General features: G+C 46.1%; 1 protein-coding gene across 1 annotated transcript in view; it reads left to right on the forward strand.

Moving 5' to 3' along the window:
• LOC115174024 (cyclin-dependent kinase 6) overlaps window positions 1-22,802 on the forward strand; it is an 83,565-nt gene that overhangs the window by 35,977 nt on the left and 24,786 nt on the right. Inside the window, exon 5 of the mRNA XM_029732625.1 lies at window positions 17,816-17,925. Within this exon, the coding sequence (XP_029588485.1) occupies window positions 17,816-17,925 (110 nt within the window). The remainder of the gene's footprint in view (window positions 1-17,815; window positions 17,926-22,802) is intronic.

The following is a 22,802-nucleotide window of genomic DNA, read 5'->3' on the forward strand; positions in this document are numbered from 1 at the left end:
TCCGTGGGCCTAATTCCGATAATGCATGTCATCACAAGATGCCCAAAGCATCAAGCCAAGCCTCCTCTGCACCCTCTCTCGATCTCTCCCCACCTGCAAAATGTCAGTTGCATCTCACACCTTACACGTGTCTTTCCATCACGCATGTAAACAACTCACTCTGTAGCCAGCTCTATAGCAAGCTGCTCTATCCGTTCTGCATGATTGGTGAAGTAGTTTAATGTCCAGCTAAATGTAAAAAAAATACAATTTCAGAGGTTTATATTGTTCCTTTTGAAACCTCTGTAATCAGATGTTTTGTACATTTAGCTCGACATTAAATTACTTTTAACCGGTTCAGAACATTATTTTGCTGGTCGGAAAAGTGGAATGGAACGAAGAAATTGATGATTCTTTTCAGAACGAAACCGTTGGAAAATAATTTTGGTTCCAACCCCTGGTACTTTGTCTTGTTACGATCCAGACTTTGATTAGAAGCCAGTCGGATGCCCCTTTTGCTTATGAAATTATTGGTTTCTATTTCTCCATCTTGAATTGCATGGCCATGCAAGTAATGATAAGAAATCAATGCCTGTGTCTCTCTTGAGACCCAATAACAGCTCATTTTGGTTTGTGAGGAATAAAGAAAAGCTTTAAGAATTTCTCAGTCATAGCTGAGGATGAATCTCATGGAGGGTTTTGTCGGAATCCAGTCCTTCGTGTTCTCACTGCCAGACAATGTGCAGACAGACACTCAGGCAGCAACTCTGCTCAGTTTGGAAAGGGAAAACCCCACACAGCACGCAGGAGAGCACGTGCATCCCTCTCTGGGAATGTTTAGATATCTCCTCAACGGTTCGAGGGGGGGTGACTTCCCTCTCTCTCTCTCCATGCTCCCAACTGCAGCGGGAGAAAGGGGTTGTCTCCAAACACACACACACGGATATGAACACATGTACACACACACACACACACACACACACACAGACGGATATGCACAATGCACAGTGAACATCTTATTTGGTATTTCCTGTGTAACCCCTACCAGGCAGCGCACGTCCTGCACTTCAGGCCCTGTCTCTATTAATTGTTGACGTGCTCCTGGCCATGTTCCAGGTGGGGAAAAGGGGGACTGATTGGGGGTGAGGGAGTCAGGAGTGGTAGGGGGGATATTAAAGCCGTGCCTGTACCAGCATTGAATAAAAGAAAATGACAGCATATATGAGGAATTTTCCGACTAATGATGTGCGGATGTGGTAGCTAGGCTGGAGGAAAGAGGCTGACTGTGCTGTCTTTGTTCGGTGAGAGAGGGCCCCATGCAGCATTCCTGTACGCTGTGCATACTTTGGCAACTGTTGCACTCTGTTTTTTAACTGTATACAGTTTATGCTGCTGCTCTCTACTGTAAGCTTGTAGTCATAAGCTGTATACAGTTAAAACTCTGACTTTAAATCTTCTTCTTCTTCCCTTTCATGGCCTGCTGTCAGGGTATTGTTGTTGTCTTTCTTGGCCTGCTGTCAGGGTATTGTTGATGTCTTTATTGGCCTGCTGTCAGGGTATTGTTGTCTTTATTGGCCTGCTGTCAGGGTATTGTTGTTGTCTTTATTGGCCTGCTGTCAGGGTATTGTTGTTGTCTTTATTGGCCTGCTGTCAGGGTATTGTTGATGTCTTTATTGGTCTGCTGTCAGGGTATTGTTGATGTCTTTATTGGCCTGCTGTCAGGGTATTGTTGATGTCTTTATTGGCCTGCTGTCAGGGTATTGTTGTTGTCTTTCTTGGCCTGCTGTCAGGGTATTGTTGATGTCTTTATTGGCCTGCTGTCAGGGTATTGTTGTTGTCTTTCTTGGCCTGCTGTCAGGGTATTGTTGATGTCTTTATTGGCCTGCTGTCAGGGTATTGTTGATGTCTTTATTGGCCTGCTGTCAGGGTATTGTTGTGTTCTTTATTGGCCTGCTGTCAGGGTATTGTTGTTGTCTTTCTTGGCCTGCTGTCAGGGTATTGTTGTTGTCTTTATTGGCCTGCTGTCAGGGTATTGTTGTTGTCTTTCTTGGTCTGCTGTCAGGGTATTGTTGTTGTCTTTCTTGGCCTGCTGTCAGGGTATTGTTGATGTCTTTATTGGCCTGCTGTCAGGGTATTGTTGATGTCTTTATTGGCCTGCTGTCAGGGTATTGTTGATGTCTTTCTTGGTCTGCTGTCAGGGTATTGTTGATGTCTTTATTGGCCTGCTGTCAGGGTATTGTTGATGTCTTTATTGGCCTGCTGTCAGGGTATTGTTGATGTCTTTATTGGCCTGCTGTCAGGGTATTGTTGATGTCTTTATTGGCCTGCTGTCAGGGTATTGTTGTGTTCTTTCTTGGTCTGCTGTCAGGGTATTGTTGATGTCTTTATTGGCCTGCTGTCAGGGTATTGTGTTCTTTATTGGCCTGCTGTCAGGGTATTGTTGTTGTCTTTATTGGCCTGCTGTCAGGGTATTGTTGTGTTCTTTATTGGCCTGCTGTCAGGGTATTGTTGATGTCTTTATTGGCCTGCTGTCAGGGTATTGTGTTCTTTCTTGGTCTGCTGTCAGGGTATTGTTGATGTCTTTATTGGCCTGCTGTCAGGGTATTGTTGATGTCTTTATTGGTCTGCTGTCAGGGTATTGTTGTGTTCTTTATTGGCCTGCTGTCAGGGTATTGTTGTTGTCTTTCCTGGCCTGCTGTCAGGGTATTGTTGATGTCTTTATTGGCCTGCTGTCAGGGTATTGTTGTTGTCTTTATTGGCCTGCTGTCAGGGTATTGTTGTGTTCTTTATTGGCCTGCTGTCAGGGTATTGTTGTTGTCTTTCTTGGCCTGCTGTCAGGGTATTGTTGATGTCTTTATTGGCCTGCTGTCAGGGTATTGTTGTTGTCTTTCTTGGCCTGCTGTCAGGGTATTGTTGATGTCTTTATTGGCCTGCTGTCAGGGTATTGTTGATGTCTTTATTGGCCTGCTGTCAGGGTATTGTTGTGTTCTTTATTGGCCTGCTGTCAGGGTATTGTTGTTGTCTTTCTTGGCCTGCTGTCAGGGTATTGTTGATGTCTTTATTGGCCTGCTGTCAGGGTATTGTTGTTGTCTTTATTGGCCTGCTGTCAGGGTATTGTTGTTGTCTTTCTTGGTCTGCTGTCAGGGTATTGTTGTTGTCTTTCTTGGCCTGCTGTCAGGGTATTGTTGATGTCTTTATTGGCCTGCTGTCAGGGTATTGTTGATGTCTTTATTGGCCTGCTGTCAGGGTATTGTTGATGTCTTTCTTGGTCTGCTGTCAGGGTATTGTTGATGTCTTTATTGGCCTGCTGTCAGGGTATTGTTGATGTCTTTATTGGCCTGCTGTCAGGGTATTGTTGATGTCTTTATTGGCCTGCTGTCAGGGTATTGTTGATGTCTTTATTGGCCTGCTGTCAGGGTATTGTTGTGTTCTTTCTTGGTCTGCTGTCAGGGTATTGTTGATGTCTTTATTGGCCTGCTGTCAGGGTATTGTGTTCTTTATTGGCCTGCTGTCAGGGTATTGTTGTTGTCTTTATTGGCCTGCTGTCAGGGTATTGTTGTGTTCTTTATTGGCCTGCTGTCAGGGTATTGTTGATGTCTTTATTGGCCTGCTGTCAGGGTATTGTGTTCTTTCTTGGTCTGCTGTCAGGGTATTGTTGATGTCTTTATTGGCCTGCTGTCAGGGTATTGTTGATGTCTTTATTGGTCTGCTGTCAGGGTATTGTTGTGTTCTTTATTGGCCTGCTGTCAGGGTATTGTTGTTGTCTTTCCTGGCCTGCTGTCAGGGTATTGTTGATGTCTTTATTGGCCTGCTGTCAGGGTATTGTTGTTGTCTTTATTGGCCTGCTGTCAGGGTATTGTTGTGTTCTTTATTGGCCTGCTGTCAGGGTATTGTTGTTGTCTTTATTGGCCTGCTGTCAGGGTATTGTTGTTGTCTTTATTGGCCTGCTGTCAGGGTATTGTTGATGTCTTTATTGGCCTGCTGTCAGGGTATTGTTGTTGTCTTTCTTGGCCTGCTGTCAGGGTATTGTTGATGTCTTTATTGGCCTGCTGTCAGGGTATTGTTGTTGTCTTTCTTGGTCTGCTGTCAGGGTATTGTTGTTGTCTTTCTTGGCCTGCTGTCAGGGTATTGTTGTTGTCTTTCTTGGCCTGCTGTCAGGGTATTGTTGTTGTCTTTCTTGGTCTGCTGTCAGGGTATTGTTGATGTCTTTATTGGCCTGCTGTCAGGGTATTGTTGTTGTCTTTATTGGTCTGCTGTCAGGGTATTGTTGATGTCTTTATTGGCCTGCTGTCAGGGTATTGTTGTTGTCTTTATTGGCCTGCTGTCAGGGTATTGTTGTTGTCTTTCTTGGCCTGCTGTCAGGGTATTGTTGTTGTCTTTATTGGCCTGCTGTCAGGGTATTGTTGATGTCTTTATTGGCCTGCTGTCAGGGTATTGTTGTTGTCTTTCTTGGCCTGCTGTCAGGGTATTGTTGTTGTCTTTCTTGGTCTGCTGTCAGGGTATTGTTGATGTCTTTATTGGCCTGCTGTCAGGGTATTGTTGTTGTCTTTCTTGGCCTGCTGTCAGGGTATTGTTGTTGTCTTTCTTGGTCTGCTGTCAGGGTATTGTTGATGTCTTTATTGGCCTGCTGTCAGGGTATTGTTGTTGTCTTTCTTGGCCTGCTGTCAGGGTATTGTTGATGTCTTTATTGGCCTGCTGTCAGGGTATTGTTGTTGTCTTTCTTGGTCTGCTGTCAGGGTATTGTTGTTGTCTTTCTTGGCCTGCTGTCAGGGTATTGTTGTTGTCTTTCTTGGCCTGCTGTCAGGGTATTGTTGTTGTCTTTCTTGGTCTGCTGTCAGGGTATTGTTGATGTCTTTATTGGCCTGCTGTCAGGGTATTGTTGTTGTCTTTATTGGTCTGCTGTCAGGGTATTGTTGATGTCTTTATTGGCCTGCTGTCAGGGTATTGTTGTTGTCTTTATTGGCCTGCTGTCAGGGTATTGTTGTTGTCTTTCTTGGCCTGCTGTCAGGGTATTGTTGTTGTCTTTATTGGCCTGCTGTCAGGGTATTGTTGATGTCTTTATTGGCCTGCTGTCAGGGTATTGTTGTTGTCTTTCTTGGCCTGCTGTCAGGGTATTGTTGTTGTCTTTCTTGGTCTGCTGTCAGGGTATTGTTGATGTCTTTATTGGCCTGCTGTCAGGGTATTGTTGTTGTCTTTCTTGGCCTGCTGTCAGGGTATTGTTGATGTCTTTATTGGCCTGCTGTCAGGGTATTGTTGTTGTCTTTCTTGGTCTGCTGTCAGGGTATTGTTGTTGTCTTTCTTGGCCTGCTGTCAGGGTATTGTTGTTGTCTTTCTTGGCCTGCTGTCAGGGTATTGTTGTTGTCTTTCTTGGTCTGCTGTCAGGGTATTGTTGATGTCTTTATTGGCCTGCTGTCAGGGTATTGTTGTTGTCTTTATTGGTCTGCTGTCAGGGTATTGTTGATGTCTTTATTGGCCTGCTGTCAGGGTATTGTTGTTGTCTTTATTGGCCTGCTGTCAGGGTATTGTTGTTGTCTTTATTGGCCTGCTGTCAGGGTATTGTTGTTGTCTTTATTGGCCTGCTGTCAGGGTATTGTTGATGTCTTTCTTGGTCTGCTGTCAGGGTATTGTTGATGTCTTTATTGGCCTGCTGTCAGGGTATTGTTGATGTCTTTATTGGCCTGCTGTCAGGGTGTTGTTGATGTCTTTATTGGCCTGCTGTCAGGGTATTGTTGTGTTCTTTATTGGCCTGCTGTCAGGGTATTGTTGTTGTCTTTATTGGCCTGCTGTCAGGGTATTGTTGTTGTCTTTATTGGCCTGCTGTCAGGGTATTGTTGATGTCTTTATTGGCCTGCTGTCAGGGTATTGTTGTGTTCTTTATTGGCCTGCTGTCAGGGTATTGTTGATGTCTTTCTTGGTCTGCTGTCAGGGTATTGTTGATGTCTTTATTGGCCTGCTGTCAGGGTATTGTTGTTGTCTTTATTGGCCTGCTGTCAGGGTATTGTTGATGTCTTTATTGGCCTGCTGTCAGGGTATTGTTGATGTCTTTATTGGCCTGCTGTCAGGGTATTGTTGATGTCTTTATTGGTCTGCTGTCAGGGTATTGTTGTTGTCTTTCTTGGCCTGCTGTCAGGGTATTGTTGTGTTCTTTATTGGCCTGCTGTCAGGGTATTGTTGTTGTCTTTCTTGGCCTGCTGTCAGGGTATTGTTGTGTTCTTTCTTGGTCTGCTGTCAGGGTATTGTTGATGTCTTTCTTGGCCTGCTGTCAGGGTATTGTTGTGTTCTTTCTTGGTCTGCTGTCAGGGTATTGTTGATGTCTTTATTGGCCTGCTGTCAGGGTATTGTTGTTGTCTTTCTTGGTCTGCTGTCAGGGTATTGTTGTGTTCTTTATTGGCCTGCTGTCAGGGTATTGTTGATGTCTTTATTGGCCTGCTGTCAGGGTATTGTTGTTGTCTTTCTTGGCCTGCTGTCAGGGTATTGTTGATGTCTTTATTGGCCTGCTGTCAGGGTATTGTTGATGTCTTTATTGGCCTGCTGTCAGGGTATTGTTGATGTCTTTATTGGCCTGCTGTCAGGGTATTGTTGATGTCTTTATTGGCCTGCTGTCAGGGTATTGTTGTTGTCTTTCTTGGTCTGCTGTCAGGGTATTGTTGATGTCTTTATTGGTCTGCTGTCAGGGTATTGTTGTTGTCTTTCTTGGCCTGCTGTCAGGGTATTGTTGTGTTCTTTCTTGGTCTGCTGTCAGGGTATTGTTGATGTCTTTCTTGGTCTGCTGTCAGGGTATTGTTGTGTTCTTTATTGGCCTGCTGTCAGGGTATTGTTGATGTCTTTCTTGGCCTGCTGTCAGGGTATTGTTGTGTTCTTTATTGGCCTGCTGTCAGGGTATTGTTGTGTTCTTTATTGGCCTGCTGTCAGGGTATTGTTGTGTTCTTTATTGGCCTGCTGTCAGGGTATTGTTGTCTTTCTTGGCCTGCTGTCAGGGTATTGTTGTCTTTATTGGCCTGCTGTCAGGGTATTGTTGTGTTCTTTATTGGCCTGCTGTCAGGGTATTGTTGTGTTCTTTATTGGCCTGCTGTCAGGGTATTGTTGATGTCTTTCTTGGCCTGCTGTAGGGTATTGTTGTGTTCTTTATTGGCCTGCTGTCAGGGTATTGTTGTTTTCTTTCTTGGCCTGCTGTCAGGGTATTGTTGTTGTCTTTCTTGGTCTGCTGTCAGGGTATTGTTGATGTCTTTATTGGCCTGCTGTCAGGGTATTGTTGTTGTCTTTCTTGGCCTGCTGTCAGGGTATTGTTGTTGTCTTTATTGGCCTGCTGTCAGGGTATTGTTGTTGTCTTTCTTGGTCTGCTGTCAGGGTATTGTTGTTGTCTTTCTTGGCCTGCTGTCAGGGTATTGTTGATGTCTTTCTTGGCCTGCTGTCAGGGTATTGTTGATGTCTTTCTTGGCCTGCTGTCAGGGTATTGTTGTTGTCTTTCCTGGCCTGCTGCCAAGGGTATTGTTGATGTCTTTCTTGGCCTGCTGTCAGGGTATTGTTGAGGTCTTTCTTGGCCTGCTGTCAGGGTATTGTTGTCTTTCTTGGCCTGCTGTCAGGGTATTGTTGATTTCTTTATTGGCCTGCTGTCAGGGTATTGTTGATGTCTTTCTTGGCCTGCTGTCAGGGTTTTTTTGTTGTCTTTATTGGCCTGCTGTCAGGGTATTGTTGATGTCTTTCTTGGCCTGCTGTCAGGGTATTGTTGTTGTCTTTTGTGTAAATTGTCTCTTGAAAGAGCAAAAGGGAAAAGGCGAAGTGACTCTGGGGCCTGCTGTAAATAAGGGTGTTTACAGGCCAACAGTGGTGCACGAGCTGGAACCCCCTCCGGTCTCCCTGCGCACCGCCCCTCCCAGCTCCGTATAGTTTGGTCTGGAATTCTGTAAGGGGTGCGTATTGGCGGCAGAGAAGTCAGACGCAGGAGAGCAAAAACTGTGTTTACAACGGCGTAGATTAATAATAAAAACCACAACATAACACAACAATATATAAATGGGTACAAAACCTGTCGCACACCAGACATAACGTGCACAAGCACTTACAATAAACAATTCCGGATAAGGACATGGGGGGAAAACAGAGGGTTAAATACACAACATGTAATGATGGAATTGAAACCAGGTGTGTGGGAAAACAAGACAAAACAAATGGAAAATGAAAAGTGGATTGATTATGGCTAGAAGACCGGCGATGCCGAACGCCGCCCGAACAAGGAGAGGAACCAACTTCGGCGTAAGTCGTGACAGTACCCCCCCTTGACGTACGGCTCCAGCTGTGCGCCGACACCGGCCTCGGGGACGACCCGGAGTGGCCTATCTTGGCTAAGGACGTGAGGGTTTATGTTTCCTCCTGCTCAGTGTGCGCCCAGTGTAAGCACGTAACACCGGAGCTTCTTCGAGAAGAAGGCACAGGGGCGGAGCTTCGGTGGCGTTCCCGATCGCTGAGAGAGCACAGTTCCAATCCCAGCCTTGGACGTGTCCACCTCCACTATAAACGCCAAAGAGGGATCCGGATGGGCCAGCATGGGAGCCAAAGTAAACAGAGCCCTCAGGTGACCAAAAGCCCTGTCCGCCTCAGCCGACCACTGCAAACGTACCGGGCCCCCCTTCAGCAGTGGGGTAATGGGAGCCGCTACCTGACCAAAACCCCGGATGAACCTCCGGTAGTAGTTGGCAAACCCTAAGAACCGCTGCATCTCCTTTACTGTGGTGGGAGTCAGCCAATTACGCACGGCTGAAATGCGGTCACTCTCCATCTCCACCCCTGAGGTAGAAATGCGGTACCCTAGGAAGGAGACGGACTGCTGGAAGAACAAGCATTTCTCAGCCTTGACGCACAGGTCATGCTCCAACAGTCGCCCAAGCACCCTGCGCACCAGGGACACATGCTCGGCGAGTGTAGCGGAGTATATCAGAATATCATCAATATACACCACTACACCCTGCCGGTGCAGGTCCCTGAAAATCTTGTCTACAAAGGCTTGGAAGACTGATGGCGCATTCATGAACCCTTACGGCATGACGAGGTACTCATAGTGCCCTGAGGTGGTACTGAAAGCCGTCTTCTACTCGTCTCCCTCCCGGATACGCACCAGGTTGTAAGTGCTCCTGAGATCTAGTTTGGTGAAGAAGCGCGCCCCGTGCATTGAGTCAATCGCTGTGGCTATGAGCGGTAGCGGGTAACTATACCTCACAGTGATCTGGTTCAGACCCCGATAGTCAATACACGGGCGCAGACCTCCCTCCTTCTTCTTCACAAAAAAGAAACTCGAGGAGGCGTGTGAAGTGGAGGACCGAATGTACCCCTGACGCAGGGATTCGGAGACATATGTTTCCATAGCCTCCGTCTCCGCCTGTGAGAGGGGATACACATGACTCCTGGGAGGTGCAGCGTCTACCAGGAGATTTATCGCACAATCGCCCCATCGATGGGGTGGTAATTGAGTCGCCTTCTTTTTGGAGAAGGCAAGAGCCAAATCGGCATACTCAGGGGGAATGTGCACGGTGGAGACCTGTTCTGGACTTTCCACCGTAGTAGCACCAATGGAAACCCCTAAACACCTCCCCGAGCACTCTCGCGACCACCCCGTGAGAGCCCTCTGTTGCCAAGAAACAGTGGGGTCATGACACGCTAACCAGGGTAGGCCTAGCACCACGGGAAACGCAGGAGAGTCAATAAGGAAGAGACTAATTCTCTCCTTATGACCCTGCGTCACCATGCCCAGAGGTGCGGTGGCCTCCCTAATCAACCCTGACCCTAATGGTCGACTCTCTAAGGCGTGAACGGGGAAGGGCACGGCCACGGGAACTACAAGCGAACGATCTCTCTCTAAAATTCCCAGCCGCGCCTGAATCGACGAGCGCCTTATGCGGGGAAAACTCAGGGAAAGTGACATACAAAAACATATGTGCAACAGAGGGCTCTGGGTCACCTGGGGTGACACCAGAGTGCCCTGCCTGCTGCCTCGATCCCCAGAGGAACCAACCTGGCACCGACCGGCAGTGTGACCTCTGCGGTCACAGATGGTGCATGAGCTGGAACCCCCTCCGGTCTCCCTGCGCACCGCCCCTCCCAGCTCCATATAGTTTGGTCTGGAATTATGTAAGGGGTGCGTACTGGCGGCAGAGAAGTCAGGCGCAGGAGAGCAAAAACTGTGTTTACAGCGGCGTAGTTTAATAATAAAAACCACCGGAAAACAGAACAATATATAAATGGGTACAAAACCCGTCGCACACCAGACATAACGTGCACAAGCACTTACAATAAATAATTCCGGACAAGGACATGGGGGGGAAAACAGAGGGTTAACCTCTTACATCTAGATGTGCCGCTAGCGGAAAGCCTCGCCAATATCCAATGATAGAGCGTGGCGCGAACTCCTCAAAAATCCCAAAACTTCAATTTTTCAAACATATGACTATTTTACACCATTTTAAAGACAAGACTCTCCTTTATCTAACCACATTGTCCGATTTCAAAAAGGCTTTACAACGAAAGCAAAACATTAGATTATGTCAGGAGAGTACCCAGCCAGAAATAATCAGACACCCATTTTTCAAGCTAGCATATAATGTCACAAAAACCAAAACCACAGCTAAATGCAGCACTAACCTTTGATGATCTTCATCAGATGACACTCCTAGAACATTATGTTATACAATACATGTATGTTTTGTTCAATCAAGTTCATATTTATATAAAAAAACAGCTTTTTACATAAAACTTCCGGTGAATTTACTAAATTACTCACGATAAACGTTCACAAAAAACATAACAATTATTTTAAGAATTATAGATACAGAACTCCTTTATGCAATCGCGGTGTCCGATTTTAAAATAGCTTTTCGGTGAAAGCACATTTTGCAATATTCTGAGTAGATAGCCCGGTCATCATGGCTAACTATTTTGACACCCACCAAGTTTGGCACTCACCAAACTGATTTACTATAAGAAAAATTGGATTACCTTTGCTGTTCTTCGTCAGAATGCACTCCCAGGACTTCTACTTCATCACCCAATGTTGTTTTGGTTCCAAATAATCCATAGTTATATTCAAATAGCAGCGTTTTGTTCTTGCGTTCAAGACACTATCCGAAGGGTGACTCGCCGGCGCGTATCGTGACAAAAAAATGCTAAATATTCCATTACCGTACTTCGAAGCATGTCAAACGCTGTTTAAAATCAATTTTTATGCGATTTTTCTCGTAAAATAGCGATAATATTCTGACACTGAAAATAGAAAATGGAGTCTTCACATGCATGTGCGCACCCGTGTCATTGTTCTCAGAACGACCACTTTCCAAAAGCCCTACTGTTTTTCGCCCAGGGACTGCAGAGTCATCATTCCCCGTTCTGGCGCCTTCTGAGAGCCTATGGGAGCCTTAGAAAATGTCACGTTACAGCAGAGATCCTCTATTTTCCATAAAGAGGCTATAGCAGGACAAGAAATGGTCAGAGAGGGCACTTCCTGTATGGAATCTTCTCAGGTTTTGGCCTGCCATATGAGTTCTGTTATACTCACAGACACCATTCAAACAGTTTTAGAAACTTTAGGGTGTTTTCTATCCACATCTACTAATTATATGCATATTCTAGTTTCTGGGCAGGAGTAATAACCAGATTAAATAGGGTACGTTTTTTATCCGGCCGTGAAAATACTGCCCCCTAGCCCCTAGAGGTTATTTAGTATCAAAAGTAAATGTAATTGCTCAAATATACTTACACTCAGACATAATTTACAAATTAAGCATTTGTGTTTAGTGAGTCCGCCAGATCAGAGGCAGATGACCTGGGATGTTCTCTTGATAAGTGTGTGAATTGGACCATTTTCTGTCCTGCTAAGCATTCAAAATGTAACAAGCACTTTTGGGTGTCGGGGTCAAATGTAAAAAGTACATTATTTGCTTTAGGAATGTAGTGGAGTAAAAGTACTTTAAAGTATTTTTTACCTAAGTACTTTACACCACTGGAGAGGGGGGGGTGGCAACAAGAGAGAGAGAAGGAGAGAGAGAGAGAGAGAGGGAGAGAGAGGGAGGTAGGCGGATGTGCTTGGTCATTGAGGCTTGCCTTGGAGGATCCACTGTTCTGCCTTCCTGCCTGCTCTCTGTTCTGCCTTCCTGCCTGCTCTCTGTTCTGCCTTCCTGCCTGCTCTCTGTGCTTCCTGTTCTGCCTTCCTGCCTGCTCTCTGTGCTGCCTGTTCTACCTTCCTGCCTGCTCTCTGTGCTTCCTGTTCTACCTTCCTGCCTGCTCTCTGTGCTGCCTGTTCTGCCTTCCTGCCTGCTCTCTGTGCTGCCTGTTCTGCCTTTCTGCCTGCTCTCTGTTCTGCCTGTTCTACCTTCCTGCCTGTTCTCTGTGCTTCCTGTTCTACCTTCCTGCCTGCTCTCTGTGCTTCCTGTTCTGCCTTCTTGCCTGCTCTCTGTTCTGTCTTCCTGCCTGCTCTCTGTGCTTCCTGTTCTGCCTTCCTGCCTGCTCTCTGTGCTGCCTGTTCTGCCTTCCTGCCTGCTCTCTGTTCTGCCTGCCTGCCATTTATTATCCAGTGTGCAGCAGAGAGAGAGAGAGTTGGGCCGGATGGGATGAATACTTTCAGCAGAAAGGAATGCCCAGAATGTTGTCCTTTAATCTGGAGTCAGCCAGCCAGGCCATGGCTGCTTTATCTGACCGCCTCTGTTCTGTTAGCAGGCAAGCAGCAGCTCCACACAAGCAGAGCTAAACGAGAGGCCTGCCTACCTATCTGTCAGTCAGGCTAGGGAGGGAGGGAGGGAGGGAGGGAGGGAGGGAGGGAGGGAGGAGGGACAGAGGGGAGAAAAATAGTGGCTACAGAGGGAGGAAAGGAGAGAAAGTGAGATGGGGGATTTTTTATGAGTTTGATAAAAAAATGTACCAAGTTAAATGAGTATCATAATAGCCTTGATTCATGTTTTTTCTTAAAGGAGCAATCTGGTATTCAATCAACAATCAAATCAATCAATCAAATGTATTTTATAAAGCCATTTTTACATCAACAGTTGTCACAAAGTGCTTTACCGATACCCAGCCTAGAACCCCAAACAGCAAGCAATGCAGAGGCAGAAGCACAGTGGCTAGGAAAACTCCCTAGAAAGGCAGGAACATAGGAAGAAACCTAGAGAGGAACCAGAATCCGAGGGGTGGCAAGTCCTCTTCTGGCTGTGCTGGGTGGAGATTATAAGAGTACATGGCCATTAAGGCCAGATCATTCTTCAAGACGTTCAAACGTTCATAGATGACCAGCAGGGTCAAATTATAACCACAGTGGATATACAGGGTGCAACAGGTCAGCACCTCAGGAGTAAATGTCAGTTGGCTTCTCATAGCAGAGCATTCAAAGGTCGAGACAGCAGGTCCACAGGAAGGAGAGCGAGAGGGAGTGAGGGAGAAAGAGAGAGAGGAGAAACAGCAGGTCCACAGGATGGAGAGGGAGGGAGTGAGGGAGAAAGAGAGAGGAGAAACAGCAGGTCCACATGAAGGAGAGGGAGTGAGGGAGAAAGAGAGAGAGGAGAAACAGCAGGTCCACAGGAAGGAGAGGGAGTGAGGGAGAAAGAGAGAGGAGAAACAGCAGGTCCACAGGAAGGAGAGGGAGTGAGGGAGAAAGAGAGGGGAGAATCAGCAGGTCCGGGACGAAGTAGTAGGTCCTGTGAAACAGGGCAGACTTCCATAGCTGCAGGCAGAGCAGCAGAACTTGACCGGCATCCCGACCGGTTGGACTGGGGACAGGGACAACCAGGCGTTGTCAGGCCAGGTAGTCCTGAGGCATGGTCCTAGGGTTCAGGTCCTCCAGCTGCTCTGTTGTTTCACAGAGTGAAGCCTGATTTATATAGAGAGGCCAATGTGTTTTATGGAGAGAGAGAGTGAAACGTATATGTGCTATAGTGAGCGAGACATAGGAATGTGTGTTATGGGGGACTCGGACAGAGGTCTATACTGGAATAGAGAGGGAATAGAGAGGGACAGACACATATAAGGGTTATATAGAGAGATGTTCAGATATTTTATAGAATGAGGGAGGAAGAGGAGAAACAGAGGAAGAGGTATGTGCTTAGCTTAGCAGCACTGACAGTGGCCAGAAGAAAAAACACCTTTTCTGGGTCTGCATAGGACCATAGGCCAAGGAGGCTTGGAAAGGGAAAGACTTTATAAATCCCCTTCGATTGGTACATGCAGCATATGTAATTTGTTCATGAATACCAAATGATGGTCCTTTAACCATTATAATGTATTTAGCCAACTCCTCTGACTATAATTGCCATGGAATGCCCTACATGCCATACCAAACACATCAATATCTGGGACGCGGCTATAGCTCTCTAACCGAAATCATTACTGTATGTTTCAGGAAGTCTTCCCCGCGCTAATTCTGCATGGTAACAACACTTACTTCACTTCCTGCTGTGTCTATCTGTGGCCTGGCCTTCAAATAACGACGCATATACTTAAGCCCTCACATCAGTTAGTGTAGACTTCGTGGTTCTTCCTAGAAGTCTGCTGGAGTGCAGTCTAGTTGTGTTGTGGTGTTTGAGAAAGATGCAATGGAAAATAGACACATGCGTATAACAGCAGGCGTCTGTCTCTCTCGAAGAGATGTAACCACAGGAAAGCGTTTGATTGGGTTTGATATGGCATACATGCGTCTATCCACGTGTTATATAGTGATATCTGTCTCTCGGTTTGTGGTGGTATTTTCCCCTGAGTGCTCGACAATTTCATTTTGAGGTGTCCTTTTGGTCTGAAATATGGATGCTCACATCAACACTCAGTTCAGTTCAAGGGTTTGTATAGAACATAGTTATGATTTAGGGCTGCGACAAGAGAGAGAGAGAGAGAGAGTTAGATATAAGATATATGAGAGTTAGATATATGAGATACCTCATCCCCATATTGTTATTTATGTATTTATTTTTTGCTCCTTTGCACCCCAGTATCTCTACTTGCACATTCATCTTCTGCACATCTATCACTCCAGTGTTTAATTGCTAAATTGTAATTACTTCGCCACTACGGCCTATTTATTGCCTTACCTCCTTAATCTTACCTCATTTGCACACACTGTATGTAGATTGTTTCCCCTATTATGTTATTGACTGTACGTTTGTTTATCCCATGTGTAACTCTGTGTTGTTGTTTGTGTCGCACTGCTTTGCTTTATCTTGGCCAGGTCGCAGTTGTAAATGAGAACTTGTTCTCAACTGGCCTACCTGGTTAAATAAAGGTGAAGTGAAATAAAATTTAAAAAATTAAAATTAAATAAGGAACCAAAGAAATCGAATGAAACTTCACAAGATGACAGCGATGACATTTAATGATCCTGTCAATTAGGCAGTACAACGACCACTTCATTCATGCTTTTTATAAACTCAACTCCCCCACACATGAAAATAGGTTTCAGTGCTCTAAAAGCTTCAATGGCCTGCCTGAGTTCTTTTTTAGAATGAGTCATGTGCATCTCATCTCGGGTCACGTGACACGAGCTAACCAACACTGTTCACAGCTTCAACTTCCTCTATGTTTCCACTTAGCCAGGAAGAATGAACTGAGAAAGTGTCATCTTAGCACATGTGGCTGTAAAAATAGCATCTGACCATTCTATCAGTTCGCAAGAAGAACATGAGGTTTTGTCGTGTACTTTAATCAACCTCGTCACACACCCAACACCAGTGAACTCTGTCTTTCAGATACCCGATGATAGTCTGCTAGATAACTGAATTACTTAAAGTTATTTATGATTTGCCAGCATTGTACCACCCTGCATCCCACTACTGACTTGCTTCTGAAGCTAAGCAGAGTTGGTCCTGGTCAGTCCCTGGATGGGAGACCAGATGCTGCTGGAAGTGGTGTTGGAGGGCCAGTAGGAGGCACCCTTTCCTCTGGTCTAAAAAGAATATCCCAATGTTTCAAGGACATTGATTAGGGACATTGCCCAGTGTATGGTGCTGTCTTTCAGATGGAACGTTAAACAGGTGTCCTGACTCTCTGTGGTCACTAAAGATCCCATGGCGCTTATTTTAAGAGTAGGGGTGTTAACCCTGGTGCCCTGGCTAAATTCCCAATCTGGCCTTCATACCATCATGGCCACCTAATCATCCCCAGTTTCCAACTGGCTCATTCATCCCCCTCCCCTCCACCTCTCCCCTGTAACTCTTCCCCAGGTTGCTGCTGTAAATGGGAATGTGTTCTCTGTCAACTTACCTGGTAAAATAAATAAAATAAAACATTTCCATTCAGACTAGGAGTTGGATAAGTCTATAAACCAAACAGAATCTACTAAACCTAATTGAGTGATCATATTATTTGACCCAAAGTCAACCCTCAACACAGCTACTGCATAATTATCATACACTTGCACACTCTCATGGGATGGCATTGTCCCAAAGGTACAGTCCACATTAGTAAGGCCAAAGGTGAACATGCAACCCTGTAGTAACTGGTCTGTTACCAAACTGCAGAGCAGGCTTAGTTTTGTTCATAATTCTCTCACTGTGTTGGACAAACATGCAAGGCATTTGGAAAACATTGGTCTTTGCTAACACGGTGATAAGCAGAGAGAGAGCGAGGGAGAGAGAGAGAGAGAGAGCAGCAGCGGCTGCCAGGGCCTCGGGCCAAACGACCGCCGTAGGAAAAACTGGAGAGGGACAGCACCTGGAAGCAGTCCACGTTCTCGCGAGGGGTCACTGAGTTTTGTCTGGTGGTTTTCCCTACTGTAGCTGTTAACAATGCTGCTTTTCCTGTGGGCTAACAGTCAGTCGACACAGCTCCCAGCAGAGTACAAGCACAGGGTTAGAAACTGGGAGACATGTGGGGAGCAGCTCTGGCTCTGGCACAAAATGGCTGCCTGCCTGCTTATTTCCCAAGTGGGCGCTGCTACACGTTAGTAGAGCAAGAGGTGTTCCACACTCTGTCCTCGAGCATCGCAAAGCACTTTCAAACCTGATGTCTGCGGGGGAAACACAATATGAATACAATGTAGTAGCAGTATTCTAAGAGCTAAGTTGTACTGGGGTTTGTTTGAGTATGACAGCTGAGTCCTGTGAAAGCAGTGGATCTTGTTGTAATAGACACACACACACACACACGCCCACGCCCACACACACACACACACACACACACACACACACACACACACACACACACACACACACACACACACACACACACACACACACACACACACACACAGGGACCAGTGCTGAGTTCCCTGATGGCTCACTATGGAAACACTGTGTGATCTGGGCATACCAAAATGGGAGCGCTCCCAGAGACCTGCCCTGCCAGATATGATTTCATACCTTATGTAACCCTGAGACAGGGGCACAGAAACGCGTGTGTGTGTGTGTGTGTGTGTGTGTGTGTCATTTGGCATTCTCAGGTAAAACACTTAAAGAGAGAGGACTGTGAGGGAGGAATGAGGAATGTGTCTCAGGTATCAGGAGTGCTCTGGTCTCAGCATCTCCTCCTGTCCTCCTCTTCTCCTCCTCTTCTCCTCCTCCTTTCTTCCTCCTCTCCTCCTCTTCTCCTCCTCATCTCCTCTCCTCCTCCTCTTCTCCTCCTTTCTTCCTCCTCTCCTCCTCCTCCTCTCCTCCTCCTCTTCTCCTCCTCATCTCCTCTCCTCCTTTCATAGTGTGGGTGAAGCCTGTGGTAGAGGACGTAACCTAATGCATACCAGAGGGTCACTTTTTATGTCTGTGTATTGGAAGAACATGTAAGAGAAGGGTGTGTGTGTGTGTGTGTGTATGTTGTGTGTGTGTGCGTTTTTACAGTATGTGTATTATGTGTGTATTAATGTGTTGATTGTGTGTGTGTGTAGGTGGTGACATTGTGGTACAGAGCCCCAGAGGTGTTGCTCCAGTCCAGCTATGCCACCCCAGTTGACCTGTGGAGTGTGGGCTGTATCTTCGCTGAGATGTTCAGGAGAAGGTGAGTGGTCCTGGTACACACACACACACACACACACATACTGGGAGACACTGCACATTGACCTTATGTCATCTGTGACATCTTTTCAGTCCCTCTAGACCACACATGTCAAACTCATTCCACGGAGGGCAGAGAGTCTGTGGCTTTTCACTCCTCCCTTGTACTTGATTGATTAACTAAGGTCAGTGATTAGTAAGGAACTCCCCTCACCTGGTTGTCTATGTCTTAATTGGACACAAATTAAAAAGAGAAACCAGAAACCAGCAGACACTCGGCCCTCCATGGAATGAGTTTGACACCTCTGCTACACTCTTAGAAAAAATATGCTATCTAGAACCTAGGGATGCACCGATATGGCATGTTTGGCCGATACCGATATCCAATATTTTCCTTGCCAAAAAAAAACAATACCGATAACTACAATTTGAGCGGCCTTATAAGCATTCTAGTAGTTAACACACACACACACACAGCGGTCTAAGGCACTGCATCTCAGTGCAAGAGGCATCACTACAGTCCCTGGTTCGAATCCAGGCTGTATCACATCCAGCCGTGATTGAGAGTCCCATAGGGCGGCGCACAATTGGCCCAGCCTCATCCGGGTTCGGACGGTGTAGACCGTCATTGTAAATAAGAATTTGTTCGTTTTTTTTATTTTACCTTTATTTAACAAGGCAAGTCAGTTAAGAACAAATTCTTATTTACAATGAGGGCCTAGGAACAGTGGGTTAACTGTCTTCTTCAGGAGCAGAACGACAAGTTTTTACCTTGTCAGCTCAGGGATTCGATCTAGCAACCTTTCGGTTACTGGCCCAACGCTCTAACCACTAGACTACCTGCCGCCGCAGTTCTTAACTGACTTGCCTAGCTAAATAAATGTTACACACACTCACCACACTGACCAAAAAGTTATTTTGTTGGCATTTACGTATGTCCCCATTACCAGTAAAACATAATCAAAACCTATTTCTTTCACTTACTTGCTGTGCTGTTTCATTGTTCATTTGTTCAGTCGTTTCATTCTCAACCAGGATTTCATCATACATGTCAAGCAGTGAAGTTTCAGCTCTGTCTGTCGATGGCCTCTCTTCCTTGGTGTGCACTGTCACTCTGTCTGTTTCTGTCTTGTCCAGCTGTCTATGTAACATTTCACGTAAAACCTGTTTCTTGTCTGCATCGAAGTATTCTTTCAAATGACTGCTGGACTTGTTGACTGCTGGACTTGTTGACTGCTCAACCACACAGCAGACATTGTGGGCTATGTTAGGAATGCTGTGTGCAACATTTTATGTGGCGTCATAGCGTCATGTACCTACGTTATATATAGGTATGCACGTCAGCTTTGACATCGGTTTTACACATCGGCGTTAAACTAGACATCGGGCAGATGCCGATGTTGGCATTTTTAGCTAATATCGTCCGATTCCGATATGCTCACCGATATATCGTGCATCCCTACCTAAAAGGGTTCTTCAGCTGTTCCCATAGGAAATACAAGCTTGGCACACCTGTATTTGGGGAGTTTCTCCCATTCTTCTCTGCAGATCCTCTCAAGCTCTGTCAGGTTGGATGGGGAACGTCGCTGCACAGCTATTTTCAGGTCTCTCCAGAGATGTTTGAACGGGTTCAAGTCTGGGCTCTGGCTTGGCCACTCAAGGACATTCAGAGACTTGTCCCAAAGCCATTCCTGCTTTGTCTTGGCTGTGGTTTTAGGGTCATTGTCCTGTTGGAAGGTGAACCTTTACCCCAGTCTGAGGTCCTGAGCGCTCTGGAGCAGGTTATCATCAAGGATCTCTCTGTACTTTGCTCTGTACATCTTTTCCTCGATCCTGACTAGTCTCCCAGTCCCTGCCACTGATAAACATCCCCACAGCATGATGCTGCCACCACCATGCTGCACCGTGGAGATGGTGCCAGGTTTCCTCCGGACGTGACGCTTGGCATTCAGGCCCAAGAGTTCAATCTTGGTTTCATCAGACCAGAGAATCTTGTTTCTCATTTTCTGAGAGTCCTTTAGGTGCCTTTTGGCAAAGTCGAAGTGGGTTGTCGTGCCTTTTACTGAAGAGTGGCTTCTGTATGACCACTCTACCATAAAGTCCTGATTGGTGGAGTGCTGCAGAGATGGTTGTCCTTCTGGAAGGTTCTCCCATCTCCACAGAGGAACTCTGGAGCTCTGTCAGAGTGACCATTGGGTTCTTTGTCACCTCCCTGACCGAGGCCCTTCTCCCCTGATTGCTCAGTTTGGCCGGGCGGCCAGCTCTAGGAAGAGTCTTGGTGGTTCCAAACTTTTTCCATTTAAGAATGATGGAGGCCACTGTGTTCTTGCGGACTTTCAATGCTGCATAAATGTTTTGGTATCCTTCCCCAGACTGTGCCTCAACACATTCCTTCGACCACATGGCTTGGTTTTTGCTCTTATGTGCACTGTCAACTGTGGGACTGTATATAGACAGGTGTGTGCCTTTCCAAATCATGTCCAATCATTTACATTTACATTTAAGTCATTTAGCAGACGCTCTTATCCAGAGCGACTTACAAATTGGTGCATTCACCTTATGATATCCAGTGGAACAACAACTTTACAATAGTGCATCTAAATCTTTTAGGGGGGGTTAGAAGGATTACTTTATCCTATCCCAGGTATTCCTTAAAGAGGTGGGGTTTCAGGTGTCTCCGGAAGGTGGTGATTGACTCCGCTGTCCTGGCGTCGTGAGGGAGCTTGTTCCACCATTGGGGTGCCAGAGCAGCGAACAGTTTTGACTGGGCTGAGCGGGAACTGTGCTTCCTCAGAGGTAGGGAGGCGAGCAGGCCAGAGGTGGATGAACGCAGTGCCCTTGTTTGGGTGTAGGGCCTGATCAGAGCCTGAAGGTACGGAGGTGCCGTTCCCCTCACAGCTCCGTAGGCAAGCACCATGGACTTGTAGCGGATGCGAGCTTCAACTGGAAGCCAGTGGAGAGAGCGGAGGAGCGGGGTGACGTGAGAGAACTTGGGAAGGTTGAACACCAGACGGGCTGCGGCATTCTGGATGAGTTGTAGGGGTTTAATGGCACAGGCAGGGAGCCCAGCCAACAGCGAGTTGCAGTAATCCAGACGGGAGATGACAAGTGCCTGGACTAGGACCTGCGCCGCTTCCTGTGTGAGGCAGGGTCGTACCAGAAACTATAGGAGCATAACGACTGCTGGTGTAGCCTATTACCAGAAACTATAGGAGCATAACGACTGCTGGTGTAGCCTATTACCAGAAACTATAGGAGCATAACGACTGCTGGTGTAGCCTATTACCAGAAACTATAGGAGCATAACGACTGCTGGTGTAGCCTATTACCAGAAACTATAGGAGCATAACGACTGCTGGTGTAGTCTATTACCAGGTGGACTCCAATCAAGTTGTAGAAACATCTCTAGGATGATCAATGGAAACAGGATGCACCTGAGCTCAATTTCAAGTTTCATAGCAAAGGGTCTGAATACTTATGTAAATAAGGTATTTCTGTTTTTCATTTTTAATATGTTTACATTGTGGGTTATTTTGTGTAGAGTGATGAAGGAAAACATTTATTAAATACATTTTAGAATAATGCTGGAACGTAACAAAATGTGGAAAAGGGGAAGGGGTCTGAATACTTTCCGAATGCACTGTATAACTCTATTTACATAGGGTTCTATATGGAACCCAAAAGGGTTTTACCTGGAACCCAAAAGGGTTCTACCGGGAACCAAAAAGGGTTCTCCTATGGGGACATCCAAAGAACTGTAAGGGAAATGTGTAAGAATTTCCACAGTAGAACTCTTTTGGAACCCTTTTTTTAAGAGTATAGCGCAGCATTTGCCAAAGTCAGTCCTCAGGACCCCAAAGGGTGCACGTTTAGTTTTTTGCCCTAACACTAAAGTTGATTATTTGAATCACTTGTGTAGTTCTTGGGCAAAAACCAAAACATCCACCCCTTGGCGTCCCGAGGACCGAGTTTGGGAAGACATGGTGTAGACAGACCAGTTGCTTCCGGAAATGTACCAATGCTCCTACTTAACAACGTCTGTACGTAACAGATCGTCAGTTTGGCATAGAGGAACTATGCTGCCCACATCCCCCTGAAACTAAATAGTAGCTATCAAGATGAAGATCATGGAGGATGTTTTTAATGGGTGCATTTCTCAAGTGGCTTGTAAGAATCAACTACCTTCACTAAAACCACTGCAAAGGTTTTGTCTGCAAACGTTGGTTTTGAGGCATGTCTGCCTTGTGATTGGTTGGGATAGTTGTCTGTCTGAAGAGGACCCTCCCCAGATTTTTTGTTGTTGTTGCCTTTTCAAAGTTACCAAGACAGTCCGTCAGACCAAGCAGTTCCCAGACCCTAGTCACTGCTGTTGCCTAGTGTCTGGTTTCCAAGACTACCATCTTTCTGCCTTAAGACTTTGTTAGACCACTGAGCTAAAGCCTGGGGCGACATTATTACTGGGAGCTAACAGGACACACCTGAAGATAACACACGTGCGCGCACACACACACACACACACACACCACAGTGGTGTTTGAGGTCATTCACCATTTACAGTAAACACCACTCTCTCTAATGGTCAACATGGTGTTTGTGTAGACGTCATCAAGAAAGGTAATGTATACATTTAGGCCACAGCACACAACAACCTGTGTAACATTGATTAGTGGCGGTTCATGCATTGCCTTGTGTATGAGGCTAAATGAAGAGACATATCTCAGATGTCATCAGGACCAATGTGCCTGCCTAGTTCTTTTTTCCCATGACAAAATAGCCAGCACCTTGTTCTCACCAAGCCTGCCTGTCATGCAATCTGAGTCCCAAATGACACCCTATTACCTTTATAGTAAATTACTTTCAACCAGGGCCAATAGGGCTCTG

Source organism: Salmo trutta, chromosome 34 (genome assembly GCF_901001165.1).
Source record: "Salmo trutta chromosome 34, fSalTru1.1, whole genome shotgun sequence".
Taxonomy (NCBI): domain Eukaryota; kingdom Metazoa; phylum Chordata; class Actinopteri; order Salmoniformes; family Salmonidae; genus Salmo; species Salmo trutta.